General features: G+C 40.0%; 2 protein-coding genes across 6 annotated transcripts in view; one reads left to right on the top strand and one right to left on the bottom strand.

Moving 5' to 3' along the window:
• Window positions 1–14,096, top strand: part of LOC144651282 (sulfotransferase 1E1-like) — a 52,102-nt gene that overhangs the window by 32,109 nt on the left and 5,897 nt on the right. Inside the window, exon 4 of one of the 5 annotated variants that reach the window (XM_078511220.1) lies at window positions 11,739–13,062. The exons of 3 other annotated variants lie outside the window; for them this stretch is intronic. In XM_078511220.1, the coding sequence (XP_078367346.1) occupies window positions 11,739–12,020 (282 nt within the window). In that variant the 3' untranslated portion in view covers window positions 12,021–13,062. Of the gene's footprint in view, window positions 1–6,947; window positions 7,498–11,738; window positions 13,063–14,096 lie in introns of those variants that run through there. One more of the 5 variants, XM_078511215.1, reaches the window with a different exon arrangement.
• Window positions 1,797–3,438, bottom strand: LOC144651364 (melanopsin-like). Its single transcript, XM_078511301.1, has 2 exons — window positions 2,771–3,438; window positions 1,797–2,208 (listed from the first exon to the last, which is right to left on the bottom strand). The coding sequence occupies exons 1-2, from the start codon at window positions 3,436–3,438 to the stop codon at window positions 1,797–1,799; spliced, it is 1,080 nt and encodes a 359-aa protein (XP_078367427.1).

Raw genomic sequence — 14,096 nt, 5'->3', positions numbered from 1 at the left:
CCCCATTTTTTATTATTGAAGATTGATCAGCATGTTAAGTTGCAACTTTTTGCAAAGCTAAAAAAAATTCTACGAAGCGGTTTCAGAGCCACCTTAAATTTTCATATTTTTAAGGTGGCTCTGAAACCGCTTCGTAGAATTTTTTTTAACTTTGCAAAAAGTTGTAACTTAACATGCTGATCAATGTTCAATAATAAAAAATGGGGGTCACCGAGCTCGTTTTTGAGTTATAAGCACTTAAAGTCAAAATTAAGGGTGTTTTTAACAGGTACTACTGTTGCTATAGTAACCAGTGACGTCATGAAAATAATCAAAACATATTCACCAATCATTGGGCATTAATTTCATACCATTATTGTATCATCAACTGATAAAGATTTATTGTACTGACCCGTCAAAGTAAAAGAGCTGGAAAGTCCTGGAAAGCGTTACCAGCCACCTTAACTGCAGTGAAAATCTCGAGCATTTCCCCGTGTATTGTTGATGTCTTTCCTCACGAGTCAAGCCAGTTTTTATGCATAGCTACGCGCGCTATAAACTGAGATAAGTTGATCCTCTTTTTACGGGCACTTCTTTATTAATAATAACTCACTTGGTCCCAAATTTAAATACGGAGGGAGGGGGAGGTAATCTTCACCTCAATAACGACGCTTAGCCCTGGTCCTTTGGTGAAGAGTTCCTATAAGCCCACGCATACGCCTGCAAGTTTCTTCGGGCTTTCAAGTTCATTCATTCTATTTTTGTTCCCAGAGAAGTTACGTTTTTTTGGTCAGGTGACCGGAGAAACAGGTAGGTGGAGGTGGAGAATGGTTCTCCTTTGCTGAAGTCTTGACCCCGTAAGTGGAGAGGGGTTCGTGTAGCGAAGTTATATAAGTGGACTAGTATACCATTCTCACTCCTTAATAATTTGGCTCATTGTCCGGCGTGGATAGCACGGGAAAAGATTGTGGCCTATGGCTGCTCAGGCACCTTGCTACTTCAGTACAAACGCCAAAAGATCTCTGCATTTATAGGAAAAAATGCCCCCAAAATACACCTTCTCCCCAAAACTCAGAAAACCCCTCAAACCCCAACCGGTATGCGAAAGCTCGGTATAAGCGAGCTACCATATGCAAGCATGTGAGGGGCCCAGCCCAGTTAGAAGGGTTACTTCCTTACACCATAGCGTGTATTTTGATCGTGGTTTAATTTTAGGTCGATAAACCATAACTAAGTACTTACCACACACTAACAGTTGCCGACACATGACTGTTGCAAAATACCCTTGATACACAATTCAAACTGTAAACAAACTTAGCTCGACACACGAGCCAACCTTGAGACTAAAACCGACACACGTCGTGAAACAAATTGCGCTCAACATGAGAGCGAACATAACTACAGCCGACACACGGCATGTTCCAATTTTTACTCGACACACGAGCAAACGTTTTAGCTGTTACAGCCAAAACGGCGTCTGCCAATCTCTGCTCAACATACGAGCGACGGAACGTTTTAGCTATTACAGACGACACACGGCGTCTGCCAACCGGGAGCTAGCTCCCAGATTTAGTAAATTTTAACCATATATTGTTTTATCCTGACAAATATAGTGAGCTAACCGTAAACAGGCTAACCAAAGTGCATAGTAGATTACACGGGGTGAATAGGACTGTCGAATACTGTGAGTTCCCAAACAAGTCTGAATCTGAAGCCGCCTATCAAAACTACCAGACTAAATCTTCTTTTGCAGTTAGTACACTACGTGTTGAAAACAGCTCTTGAAGAGGATGTAGCATTCCAAATTAATCCCCTTATCATACTTCGCTTTGCTTTGTTTTCCTTTCCGTATCAGAATTGACATTTGCTTTACGGGAACTTCGACTTGACATGGAACTTGCCGCTGGGTTAATATCCCTTGAAATGTATCGTCCACAAGGAACGATGTGCAGTAAAGTTGCACGGAATCTGTCATTCATTACAGTATATACGATCGGATTGTAGATGACCGAGGCCTTAGCTAGCAGCTCTGGGACTTCCGCCTCGCCACGGGTCAACGTGTTAGTTCCCCGGATGGTGGCAATGATGCTGACTAAGCAATATGGTGACCAGCTCAAGACAAAGGCAGCAATCGCCATGGCAATCGTGCGAACGATTCTGATTTGGGATTTTCTTCGGCTGGCTTTAATTGAAGCATTTTCTGACGCAGGTTGTTGCGTGTGAATAAACCTGCAATGAATAGAAATGAAAGCAGTTAAACTATTAATTACCTCTGATAACTTTTTGTTGCAAACGCTAAATAGATTGTAAATAAGCTAATAATTACGTTCAGAGCGGTCAAGTGCAAAAATCCAATGCCTCTTCCGGTTTTTGCCGCTTCGAGCTTTGCTTTTGGTAGAAAAACGTAAAAAACACAATGGTAAACACGACTGCCAGTCGGTAGACAAAGTGAACGATAATTACTAAATATTCATTGCGTATGCGGCGTACTGATTTTCTTAACTTTTGGGTTGAAAGCAAAGGATTTTGAAAATTTAAAGCGTTTATAATTTTGAGTTTAAGCTTAGTTATACTTCGTCATGCTAATACAAGTAACTATGGCGCGCGCCTGCAGGGAATCACGGTAGTTGTATTCATCGTTGCTAAGTCTCGCGCGACCTCACACATGGTTTGATGAATACAACTACCATGATTCCCTGCAGGCGCGCGCCGTAGAGGGAATCGGTCATTGCACCCCCTCCCCCATCAACTCTCTTCTTGAGCACGCTCTCTGCTCCCCTCCTTTACTTGCCTGTAAATCCGGTAATAACAAAAGATAATAACGCCCAGCGGAAGTATAAAGCCAATGAAAACCAACAAAGCGTTGTATGCCATTCCAGCCTTTGATTTGGCTACCCAGTTAGGGCAGCAACTAATCGCGGCGGCGCCTGGGACGAACTCGTTCCAGCCTACTAACGGCGGAAACATTGCCATCACTCCGTACAGCCATGTGAAGGTGATAATCGCGGCCATTTTGTTTCTTGGAATTCGTGTCGTGTGTCCGAGCCTCTTAAAAGAAGTGAACATTATAACGCTCATCATTGTTAAGTTGGCGATGGAAGCGATCCCAACAGAACCGTTGATAAATCCTGACCACACACACTGCGCCTGGCTCTTACGAATGTCGAGCCCGGAAGAGGAGACGTTTGCGGCAACAACCACTGGGTAGCCAAACACGATGATAATAATGTCAGCGATCGCTAGGTTGATCATAAGTGGAGTGATGTTTTTGTTCCTGTGTTCTTTGCATCTTAACACGACTATAGTCAGAACATTGCCGACAAATCCCACTACCAAGATGATTGTCATGATAACAATATATGCTATGAATACCGGGTCATCGTAGCTGAGTCTGGGTTCTTGATCGCTGATCTTTGTTGCTTGAGCTGTACTCGGCGCTTCTGTTGTTACATTCTTCATTTTTCCCGTTGAAACTTTATGTTGTCGAATTAGTTCCGTTCCTTATGTTAGACTTTCAACTTGTCTATTGTAACGTAGCCGCATACACTTTGTGTAAAAAAAAACAAGTATGTTTATTAGTTTACAGAAACGGTAACAGGCACTTTAGTGTTTATAGTAACATTATTTGCATTGTGGTTTATAACACAGTGTTGTAATGTACTCATTTCAGTTCATTAAGAGCTGCACATGCATCAAGCCGATAATGGTCTCTGTGGGCAATAAGCTTATTAAATAATTTTTCTCAAGTACGCCTTAGCTGGACGATTTCTAAGGCTACTAAACCCTTTAGAAAGCAGTCACTCACAAGTCACTCATTTAACTTTTAAGCCAGTGAAATTATTTTAGCGTGCGCCATTGATTGTGCATATAACGAGCTTCATTTTCAGTGCTCGAAAAAAGTCATATAATAATCCTTATTGACAACTGACCTTGTTCGGTCAAGATGGCAGGATATTGGCCTCGTTCTTTTTTGCGTGTTTATGGACTGAGACGAAGTCGAGGTTTGAAAGTCTGTTTGAAAGTCCATGCGAATCCATCTGACGGATTCGAAGATCAAATTGCTCCAGGCGTTGTCAATCGATAGAAACCGATATCGGGGATCTGATACAATCGATATTCAAGTCAGCCAACAGGATGGACTTACCTTAAAGGAAATCGGAGCACTATACAAGCTGAAGCGAACTTATCAACTTATTGTTTTTAAAAAAGGCGACCATGTATGCTAATTAGAAAAGAAAATATTTTTGAATTATGTTTGAAAAATACCAACAATAGTGAACCAATCTGTGAAAGACAAAATAAGCTTAAAGTGTTTTGTGGAAAAAGCTCTTGTTTTCGACTTCTTTGTTAATGACAATGTATGATGTTGAATGTTGAATTAAATTTTCGTCTCGTACGCATAATACCTTATTATTTATTTTCGCGGGATTTAGTTAAAGACCCGAAAAAACTTCTTTTCACGTTTAATTTTGACGTATCTTAAATGCTTTGAACGTATTTTAGGCCAACTTGCGAATATTAACGTTCCGCGAAATATGCCCGTTCCATTTTCGTGATGTTAAGTTCCCGCGAAAATAAGTAACAATAAGGTACGTCGAGACACACACAGTCCACACACAAAAGGCGGGATTTAAATTGTTCGCCGTTCTGTGTGAGGTAGGCGGGTCAGTCAACTAAACATGTTGACAATGATATTGCTCAAACCAAACCTGATTGGTTGTCGTCAGGGTCGATATAGAGCAGTTTTCAATTGAGTGTCGTAAAACCAAAACCAAAGTAATTACTCTGGCCAATCACAAAGGACACAGACAATCCAGTGAACCAATCAAAACTCGAAGCAAATGCATGTAGCTGACACAAAGCGCGGGAAAACGTGCGCTAGCCAGTCACGATTGGTTTTGGTTTTAGTTCTGATTGGGTGAGAAAGTGACGCGAGATTTTTAAGCCAATTACTGAGCGTACTAACTCAAAACCAAAGCAAACGCAATTTACTTTCGACACTCAAGTGAAAACCGCTTTAAGACCAATCAAGAGATTGTAAAATACTCTGCTTCTTTATTCACTGTTCGACCAAACTGATTAAACAAAAGGCAAGGCTTAAATTCTTAGTATTGTTTATACATTCATTTCAAAGTGTGTTCAAAGAATTCATTCTTGATAAGGATTATTAGGCCACCACATTTCGCACGAAGTACGAATGTACAGTTAAAAAAGGAAAAAAAAAAAAAACAGAACGAAAAAGTTTTACTGCCGGAGAATCCGGAATTTATCGAAGTTTGCAATCCCCGATACACAGGCATAAAATCCGGAATCCAATCGTTGAACTTGATCCGGAATCCACGGTGCGGAATCCGTAATCAAAGACGTCGAAGACTCTCTTGAATTCCTTCACATAGGGCGACATCGGATATCTTTTGCTATTCATCTCCGAGCAACTCGTGTGCGAAAACTTAATAACAGGTTTCATTCAAGTGAAAAAACTAATCTGTTCATAATGGTGTAATCATTAAAATAGGCATTGATAAGTTAATCCTATTCAGACCGGGCTTTCTAGACAGCCCCATCTATGATGACGTCACATCGTGTGACAGCATGATATCAAAAAAGCCGCCATCTTGGATCCGCCATCTTCAGAAAAGCCAAATTAACTGAAAGGTACTTAAGATCTATGAAACGATGCAAAAACACCTAAAAAGGTGAAAAATAATTGCATTAAAGTTTAAATACTTTTCATTAATAGGAACACAAAAACTACAAATTTCAGCCATCTAGTTTTTGACTGAGCGAAAACAGTTTTGTCTTTTCAGTGCTACATGAAAAATGGGCTCGACGGGAATCTAGCCAATGGCCTCCCAGATACCGGTTGGGCGCTCTAGCCAACTGAGCTACGAGAGACTCGTGGTGAGCTGGGCCATTTACTAGGTTGATATGTGACACGCGTCCTGCATACTGCTAGGATCAGGAATGTCAAAATCATCAAGAGTGTAGTAAATAATAAAGATGGTAAATTTTAAGCTCGGTGATAAAAAAAAATGAAGATGAATAGCCATTATGCATGATTACGTCAACCTGGCTAGTTTCACCACCAAGCCTCGCTTTCAAAGTGCAAACTTGTAAATATTATCATGAACGAATTTCCAACGCAGCAAAGATGAAAAGAAAACCCACAAGAAAACTGCATGAAGATGGCGAAAGGTTGCAAATAATTTGCGCAAATGAGGCTTGGTGGTGAATTTTGAGCTTATGACGTTATCATGCATAAGGCCTATTTTTCGACAATGACACGAGCATAAGACAAAGAAAAATTCTGAGTCTCCGACGGGAATCGAACCCATGGCCTCCCAGATACCGGTTGGGCGCTTTAACCAACTGAGCTACGAGCTGAGTTACCGGTATTCTGGGAGGCCATGTCGATGACCATGTTCTTGGATGGTGGAAGCACAAAGATGACCCCAATGTCTTGTTTCTTAAATTTGAAGACTTACAAAATGTTTGTTGCAGTAAGGCCTGTATATTGGCCTATTCCAGGCTCTTCGGTAGGAAAAACGCGTTCGTGCTCGCTTTACGCGTTTTCCTCGAGCACATGAGCGTTCCAGGAGTTCTGTTAGTGACCGCAAATGTCAGTGACAGTCGGGGCTGCAACCTATGCCAAGAATGACTGGCCTTTTACATATAAGACATATAATAGGTAATTAGCAGTACAAATGATAGCAATTGTAATAAATAACTATTAACTCGGGTTGTCACAAAGTGCGAGGCAGCGAGGCGTGTGATCCATTCCGGTAAGCCTAAATAGCACTTTTGTTAGCCTAAATTGCACTCCGATTAGCCTACAGTTTAGAGTAGGGACACTCTGGAGTGGGGGCTTCTGCCTCGCATGCCTTGCTGCCTCGCCTCGCATGCCTCGCTCCCTTGCCTCGCACGCCTCGCACATTTGAAAGGCCTGGTTCACAATGCGACACAACGACATAACGGCAAGGTCACGCAAATGCAAAAAGCACCTCACGTTGATGTTTTATGTCACCAGTGTAAACAACATAACATAGCGACGTAGTTGCAGCATAATGACATAAGCATAACGACATAAGGAAAGAACTGAACTTTTCTTTATGTTGTGATGTACATGTCGTTATGTTATGCCGCTAGTGTGAACCTGGCCTAAGACTCCATTGATTCGATTGCGGGGTATTGCGCAATCAAAACATATTTGCGTGACTTACACAATCAGAATTCATAAACCACATTGTCATGCTGTGCAGTTGTTTAATTGCGTGTTTATCCACAGTCTTGCGTTAAACTTTAGTCGTTTGTAGCTGTTTGCAGTGCTTGCGACCATTATGGCGAGTTCTCCCGTCTTTCAAGTAACAGAAGGTGAATGGACATCTGAAAGATTCATTGATGTTTTGGGAGTCAAAATGCCTGTAGGTTTCACTCCCGATCCTCAGTTGCTTTGCGACTTCATCTCGAATTTTCAGACGAGGCCGGATGATGTTTTCGTCGCCACATACCCCAAGTCAGGTCAGTCAGATGAACCCAGTTATCATTTCTAAATTTAAATCACATCGGAGACAAAGATCCTGACCTCTTAATACATGATATAAAAACGTTTAACACAGATCTGAAATGTAAAAACAAATAAATTTTTGACCGCCTTCTGCGGTGTTCTTCAGAGAAATCAGGCTCTGCAAGCGATTACAGAATGCAAATCATGCTGAGACATTACTTTTCGTTGTCCCCTAGGGAGGCAAGAATGTATGCATAAACCCATGAGAAGGGTGCTTTTTCATTGAAGCGATTTCGCATAAGTCGATTTTTATATGCTAATGAGTACCATTAAATGCTAATGAGGAAGAACAATAGGGATTTCTTTTGCCAAACAGCACCAAACAAAATAAATGGCATGCAGAAGCGATGACAGCGGGGTCTTAAATAATTTTCACGAAATTTGTTTAAAAATGAACTAACCTATACTAAATAAAAGTATGTTTGTTCAACATAATCTTTTAGCGTGACATCTGGTATATAAGCCTTATAAACGATATACGATACTTCCCTAGAGCGACCAAGGTAATTGTTTACACTAGCCAACTGTAGTCTGTTTACTGAATCTAATAGAACTTGTCAAATACAATTTGTCTCTTTCGTTTATATTTTGTTTTGGTCCTTTTCGACCTTTTCAGGAGTATTTTGCTTTGTGTTTTTCCCGACGAGTTCTTGTTTTGCCAAACTTGATCTCTGTTCACGTCTTATTTATTCCTGTAGTTAGTTCCCAGTTCTATTCGGTCGGTTCACGCGACAGAAAAACAGATACCATTATTATTTTCTGAACAAGTGGGAATTTATCTGTCCGTCCAAGAGTCCAATCTGGCTGGAAAACCATGATATGCTTATCAAGTTTAAAAGCAATAGAAAAGTTTAAAAAATTTAAAAAGAATTATATAACAAGTGCTAAATAAATGGGAAAATAAAACAAGACAAAAATTCTGAAAGTTGTGGTCCAAATACTTTTATTTGTTTTAGTGTCCATGGCTTGAAAAATGCTGTGTACAAAACTTGCCTAGAAAGGCACTGGAAACGGCGGAGAGTGCAACATTAAATTTGGTTTAAAAGGCCTCACTGTACCCTTTTCAAGAGTCTTATGATGGATTTCCACTGACGCGTAAATTTTTACGTGCGTGAAAAAAATTAGAGACAATGTATGAACGGCCTGCGTAAACGTGTACGCAAGCCGTTCATACATTGTCTCTAATTTTTTTACGCACGTAAAAAATTACACGTCAGTGGAAATCCACCTTTAGGTGTCTTTCAGCCAAAAATCCGCTCGTTCTACGCAAACAGGCATGAGCCAGCGTGTATCTGGCCGATAGCCTTGCAAGTTTTCATTTCTCATATGCTCGACTTTAAATTGTCTTTTAAATAAGGCTCCCGGCTGTTCAATCTTTGATCCGCTCTCCTTCATCTCTTATTCTCATAAATTCTGTCTAGTGTGTGCAGGACATACTTACTACACGCCTGTGTGCACACAAATTAGAATTTTAGGAACAGTTTATTTTTTCGCACGTTATTTCCTATTGTTCTTTCTCGTTAGCAGTGCTCATTTGCATATAAAAGTCGACTTAAGCGAAATCGTTCTATTGACAAATGTTTGAGCCTCCAACAGAGGATACATGCTTTGGTGTACTCAGTGTCCTCATTATTGTGTGAAGGGGCTCGCCGGAAATCAATGTAAACATCCGGCATTTACTTCTGCTTTAAAAAGCGGTCATTTCACCTTCATGAACATGTAAACATTCACATAACGATTTTTCGTAAAACCTCAACTGTTCAGATTGTTAAAAATAACAGGATTAAACATTGTTTTAAGCATACGTGACAGCCTTCAGGCGGCCATTTTGATGTCGTGTCGCGCGAAACTCCGAAATTCAAAATGTTATATATTAAAGACGGCGGATGCTATCGAGCTGAAAACCTTCAATAAGATATACTGATTAAGCACGTCTTATAGCCAGTGAAGGATAAAAACATTGGTTCTCGCGATTCTGAATTTTAGAATTTTGACGACAGGACGTGAAAACCAAGAATTACGCCGCGCGGTTAATTTTTCGGTTTGGTCACGTGATGCGTCTCGGTTACGACACCGAAAGTGAATTGACAGTGCGGGCCTGGGGAATGCCAAACAAGAACTAGGAAAAGGTAGACATACGATACTCAAGACTCTTGTAACTTCGAAAATCTGTTTTTCCTGCTATTCCCCATACAAATCTTAATATTTCGAGTGTTGTGTAATAACGTACAACAGATACGTACTCATATATCGCGCTTGGGCTACTTGTGGTTAAAGTATTGTTATAGCGGAGCTCCCAGCGGCCCGAATGGCTGGAGAGCGAAGCTCCATTATCATAAAAATAGGAAAATCATGCATACACAGGAGTAGGGCTTTCCACAAGTTGCTCGAGATTTCCCGAAAAGTTGCCCGTAATTTCTCAAAAAGTTGCTCAAAACTTGCTCCAAAAATCCAAAAAAGTTGCTTCTGATAATAAAAGTTGCTCGAAAGTTGCTCCAAAAAATCCAAAACGCTGCTTCTAATCAAGAGAATTTCTCTAACTATATGCTAAAAAACAAGGATTTCTTTTACTGAGAAAAATCGGGAAGACATCAATGACGTCATGTTTGCTGACGAGTTTTGTAATGTTTTAATGCAAAATGAGCCGAAAGTTGAAATGCCTTCAGATGTTCCTCGAAAGTCTTCGTACATCTTCGAAAACGTTCGTATTACCTTTGAACAAGACTCGGATAATCTTCGGAGATCTTCGGTCTGGAAATTGCTCAAAATGCAACAATTTGCTCGAGAGGAAAAAAGTTGCGCGAAGGGGAAAAAGTTGCTCGAATTATGAAAAGTTGCCAAAAAGTTGTCGAGCAACTTGTGGAAAGCCCTACACAGGAATAGGAGAATCAGGCATTTGTTTTGTCATGATCATCATAGCTAGCGGCATGGTTCGCGAGCGCGCTGTACGACGTATCATGACGTCGCGCAACATGGCGGCCATACATAAATAGGTTAACCTTAACGTCAATCTGTTACAACGGATTACTTCTCTGCTTAAGAGTTTGTGCACCAAAGGGGTCCATTTTCGTCGCATGTTGACAGGATTAGGTTGCGTTCTCCTAGCGACGAATGCAATCAATAAAAGAATATTATTTTTATTTAGGGACAACTTGGGTTCAAGAAATTGTCTGGCAGATATTTAACGAAGGACAAGTCAAAAGCAGCCATATTATGGAGCGAGGGCTCAGTCCCTTCTCGGAAAAGTGATGTCGCCATCAACTGGCACTTGTTCACCCAACTGATTAGTTGGACGAATAAGGTAGCAATCAAACATTTAATTTTGTGATCAATAGGTCTTTTGCAACAATTGCTCATGCCAAATCGCCAAGGGAAAAGCCCTGGGAACGAGGTTGCATGTGGCCAACTTTCCGTAAAAACGCAACTCATTTTGGTTTATTGGCAACAGAAAAAGTATATGGAAAATTATATCATGGAAGTTAAGGCTATTCATTCAATATACTTGTAAATTTTCATACGGTTATGGTAAATTTACTCACACTCCTCTTATTTCTTACAGTTTTATAGATTACTAATTTCTCTACTTGCTTTCTAATTAATCTTTTTATTACAACAGTGGTTTTCGATCTCTGGAATGACCATGTACTGGGATGGTGAAAGCACAAAGATGACTCCAATGTCTTGTTTCTTAAATATGAAGATTTAAAAAAGGTTTGTTGCAGTAAGGCCTGTATTTTGGTCTGTTCCAGGCTCTTTGTACAGAAAATTCATTTGTGCTCGCTCTTTCGCGGTTCCAGGTGTTCAGTTACTGTTCAGACCGCGGCCGTGAGAGCCTGGAATAGACCTCGGCTTTTTAATGTGACTATTTTTTTTTTATTTGTATTCCGACAGTCTCCTTGACACCCTCTAAACATTGTAAAGGAGGCTAAGATGCTTTGCAACTTTTTAGTTATATCAAAATATGATACCTCCCATAAAAACACTGCGCAAGTCGTTGATAAAAACGGCATTTTACTTGGAAGAATAACTTAAAATACATACTTCATAGGTCGAAACAACCACTCGCCACTTCGTCTTTGTCTTCATCAGTCAGTGCTTATTCAGTGCGCAAAGGATCAGAGAGATTTTATATGAGCTCATGAAAGCAAGAAAAGTTTATTTATAAGCCTGAAAGTAATGATTCTCTCTCCTCTAGGATCTGCCTTCCCATGTCAGAATGATCGCCAACTTCCTCAACAAGCCGCTGTCAGATGATCTTATCAGTCGTATTGCTGAACAGTGCTCTTTCAGTGGAATGAAGAAAAATGCTGAAAGTTTTGCGATACCAACCCCAGATGGCGATCCGTCATCGCTGCTTCGTAAGGGCGTTGTCGGAGACTGGAAGAATTACTTCACTCCAGAGTTGAATGAGAGATTTGAGAAGGAAGTGTTGGCAAAATTGAAAGGAAGTGGATTAGAATTTGATTTTGAGATGTAGAAGACATTTAGCAAGACAGTGAACTGTCAAAACTTGACGTATGGTAGAATTTAAATAGACATTTACACCAGTATAAAAACATTTTTAATTTAAAACAAGGTTTTGAAAAGCACACATAAATTTACCGAACGTCGTCTTTAGCAAATTGCCCACAGATGTTGATCTAATAAAATGTTAGTCAATCGATTTTAGATCAGGTCCCGTTTTTGCAAATTTTTAATTTTATGAAAGCACCTCATCCATGGCGTGCGTCAGCAAAAAAAGAATATTTTATTTTATAACTTTGCCTGTCCGTGAGGTCTAGGGAAAGTCTCATTTCAGTAACCCTATTTTAGGAATTGCGCCTAATGCACTTATGATAACATCTGCACCTTTATGTAATAAAGACCAATTACCTTCACAGTAACTACAATTGTAATGCATAACCATAATTGTAATTGTAATGCATAACTATAATCAGAGTAACTTTAACTGTCATTGTGTGTTAAACTGAAGCATGTTCCACATCGCCAGTAGCGTCCCAGTTAGCTTCGCTGACTGCCAAAGTTTTTTGTGGGGGGGAGTCAGTGACAGCGAGAGTGACTTTGCATTTTAAGCCTTGTTATTTCTTTGAACACTCGTACTATGCGAGGGGTAGACGCATGAGCAGAGTAAGACTCATCTCGACTCATCAAAAGCACATTTAGTCAGCCCATACAACTAAAATTCCTGAAGGTAAGCCAGCCATGAAAGGGTTTGGACAAGTGTAATTAGTTTGGCTGATATTTCGACTAGTGCACCCCACCCCCTCGAGGTACTCCTTCATATAAGCTATATAGGCATGCGTAAGATTTTTTTTTGTCTAGAAAGGGTAATTGGTATGGTTTGTGCACTCAAGAGGAACGGAAGCAATTCCTATGCTTGGTCTGAAATAGATATAGGGCATCGACTTACGGGTTAGGTCTGGAATAGAGTGTCTCAAATAGGATATCTGTTTCGGGCAGCGCGCCACACACCCCCATTAAAATGTTTTGGGGCCTCCCCAACGTGGGAATAAGCGAATTCTTAAAGGGACTATGTCACGGATTTGACCAGATTTTTGAACAGCCAAAATTTATATTTGTGTCGCATGAAACCTAGAAATAATAGTCCATTTTTATTCAAAATTGCTATATTAGCGCACTGAAACTGTTAACTAGCATTATTAGCTGGGGATTGCGCGGATGGAAACGGATTGCAATTTGAAAACGTTAGGCAAACGTTTTCAATTTGTTTCCGCGGGTCTTCAAGAAATCGATATTTATAGCCGAAGCTTGATTTCTATTCACAAATTAAGGTAATATCTTTCTTTAGATGTTCAAGGATATATTGTTTTTTATGGGTTAAGTTGCCTTCCACTAATTTCAGAACAGTTTAGACCAAAAATATGCGAAATCTCCGTGACATAGTCCCTTTAACCTCACGAGTGCGTAATAGTCCTGTGCTTGTCCCAACCGACATTTAAATTTGGCGTAGGTGCTCAAGCTGATCTGAAACCAGTGAAATTAAGGCGGGGATTCAGGTGAAAGCCGTTTTTTCCACTGTTTAAGGGTTTAATGTGAATATCTCGTTAGCGTTGCAAGCAATCCAAAGACCCTCTGCTCATTTCACAAATCTTGAAGATTTTTTGGAGGAGATAATTTTTCTCAAAAGAGTAGTAAAATTTGGAGAAATAAGAGATTATTGAAATATCGTTTTGCTGCTAAGCTTGTTTTCGTCCAAAATGACTGCTGTCATTTAAAGTCTGATAGACATATTGCACTCATGGATATCTTGATATCTATAAGCACGATGGCGATTACATCTTAGATTTCTTGAAATTCACGTTCTTAAGGGTAGTGAAACATAAGCAAACAGTGTTTTAAGTGTGGACCGTCAGTATGCAACAAATAAAGATTGACATGCAAAATATGAGCAAGAGAAAATAAGAGTTATTTTCTCTTGATATGAGCTATTTCTTACTTTGTCTTTAACTTTGACTTGAGGTTTTAAAGAATTACTAAAAAGCAGGAACGTACACTATTAAGTGTAGTATTCAAGTAATTTTAAAAGGCTTAA

This window comes from Oculina patagonica, chromosome 4, assembly GCF_052425735.1.
Source record: "Oculina patagonica isolate OP01 chromosome 4, crgOcupat, whole genome shotgun sequence".
NCBI lineage: Eukaryota > Metazoa > Cnidaria > Anthozoa > Scleractinia > Oculinidae > Oculina > Oculina patagonica.
Note: the sequence above shows the minus strand (reverse complement) of the source record. Positions and strands in the feature narration are given on the sequence as shown.

Bases quoted from the DNA above. Each gene is read 5' to 3' on its own strand.
- LOC144651364 (XM_078511301.1), bottom strand. From the start codon at position 3,438: ATGAAGAATGTAACAACAGAAGCGCCGAGTACAGCTCAAGCAACAAAG. The intron at 2,209-2,770 runs GCAAGTAAAGGA...TATTCATTGCAG, and splicing joins TGTTATTACCGGATTTACAG to GTTTATTCACACGCAACAAC.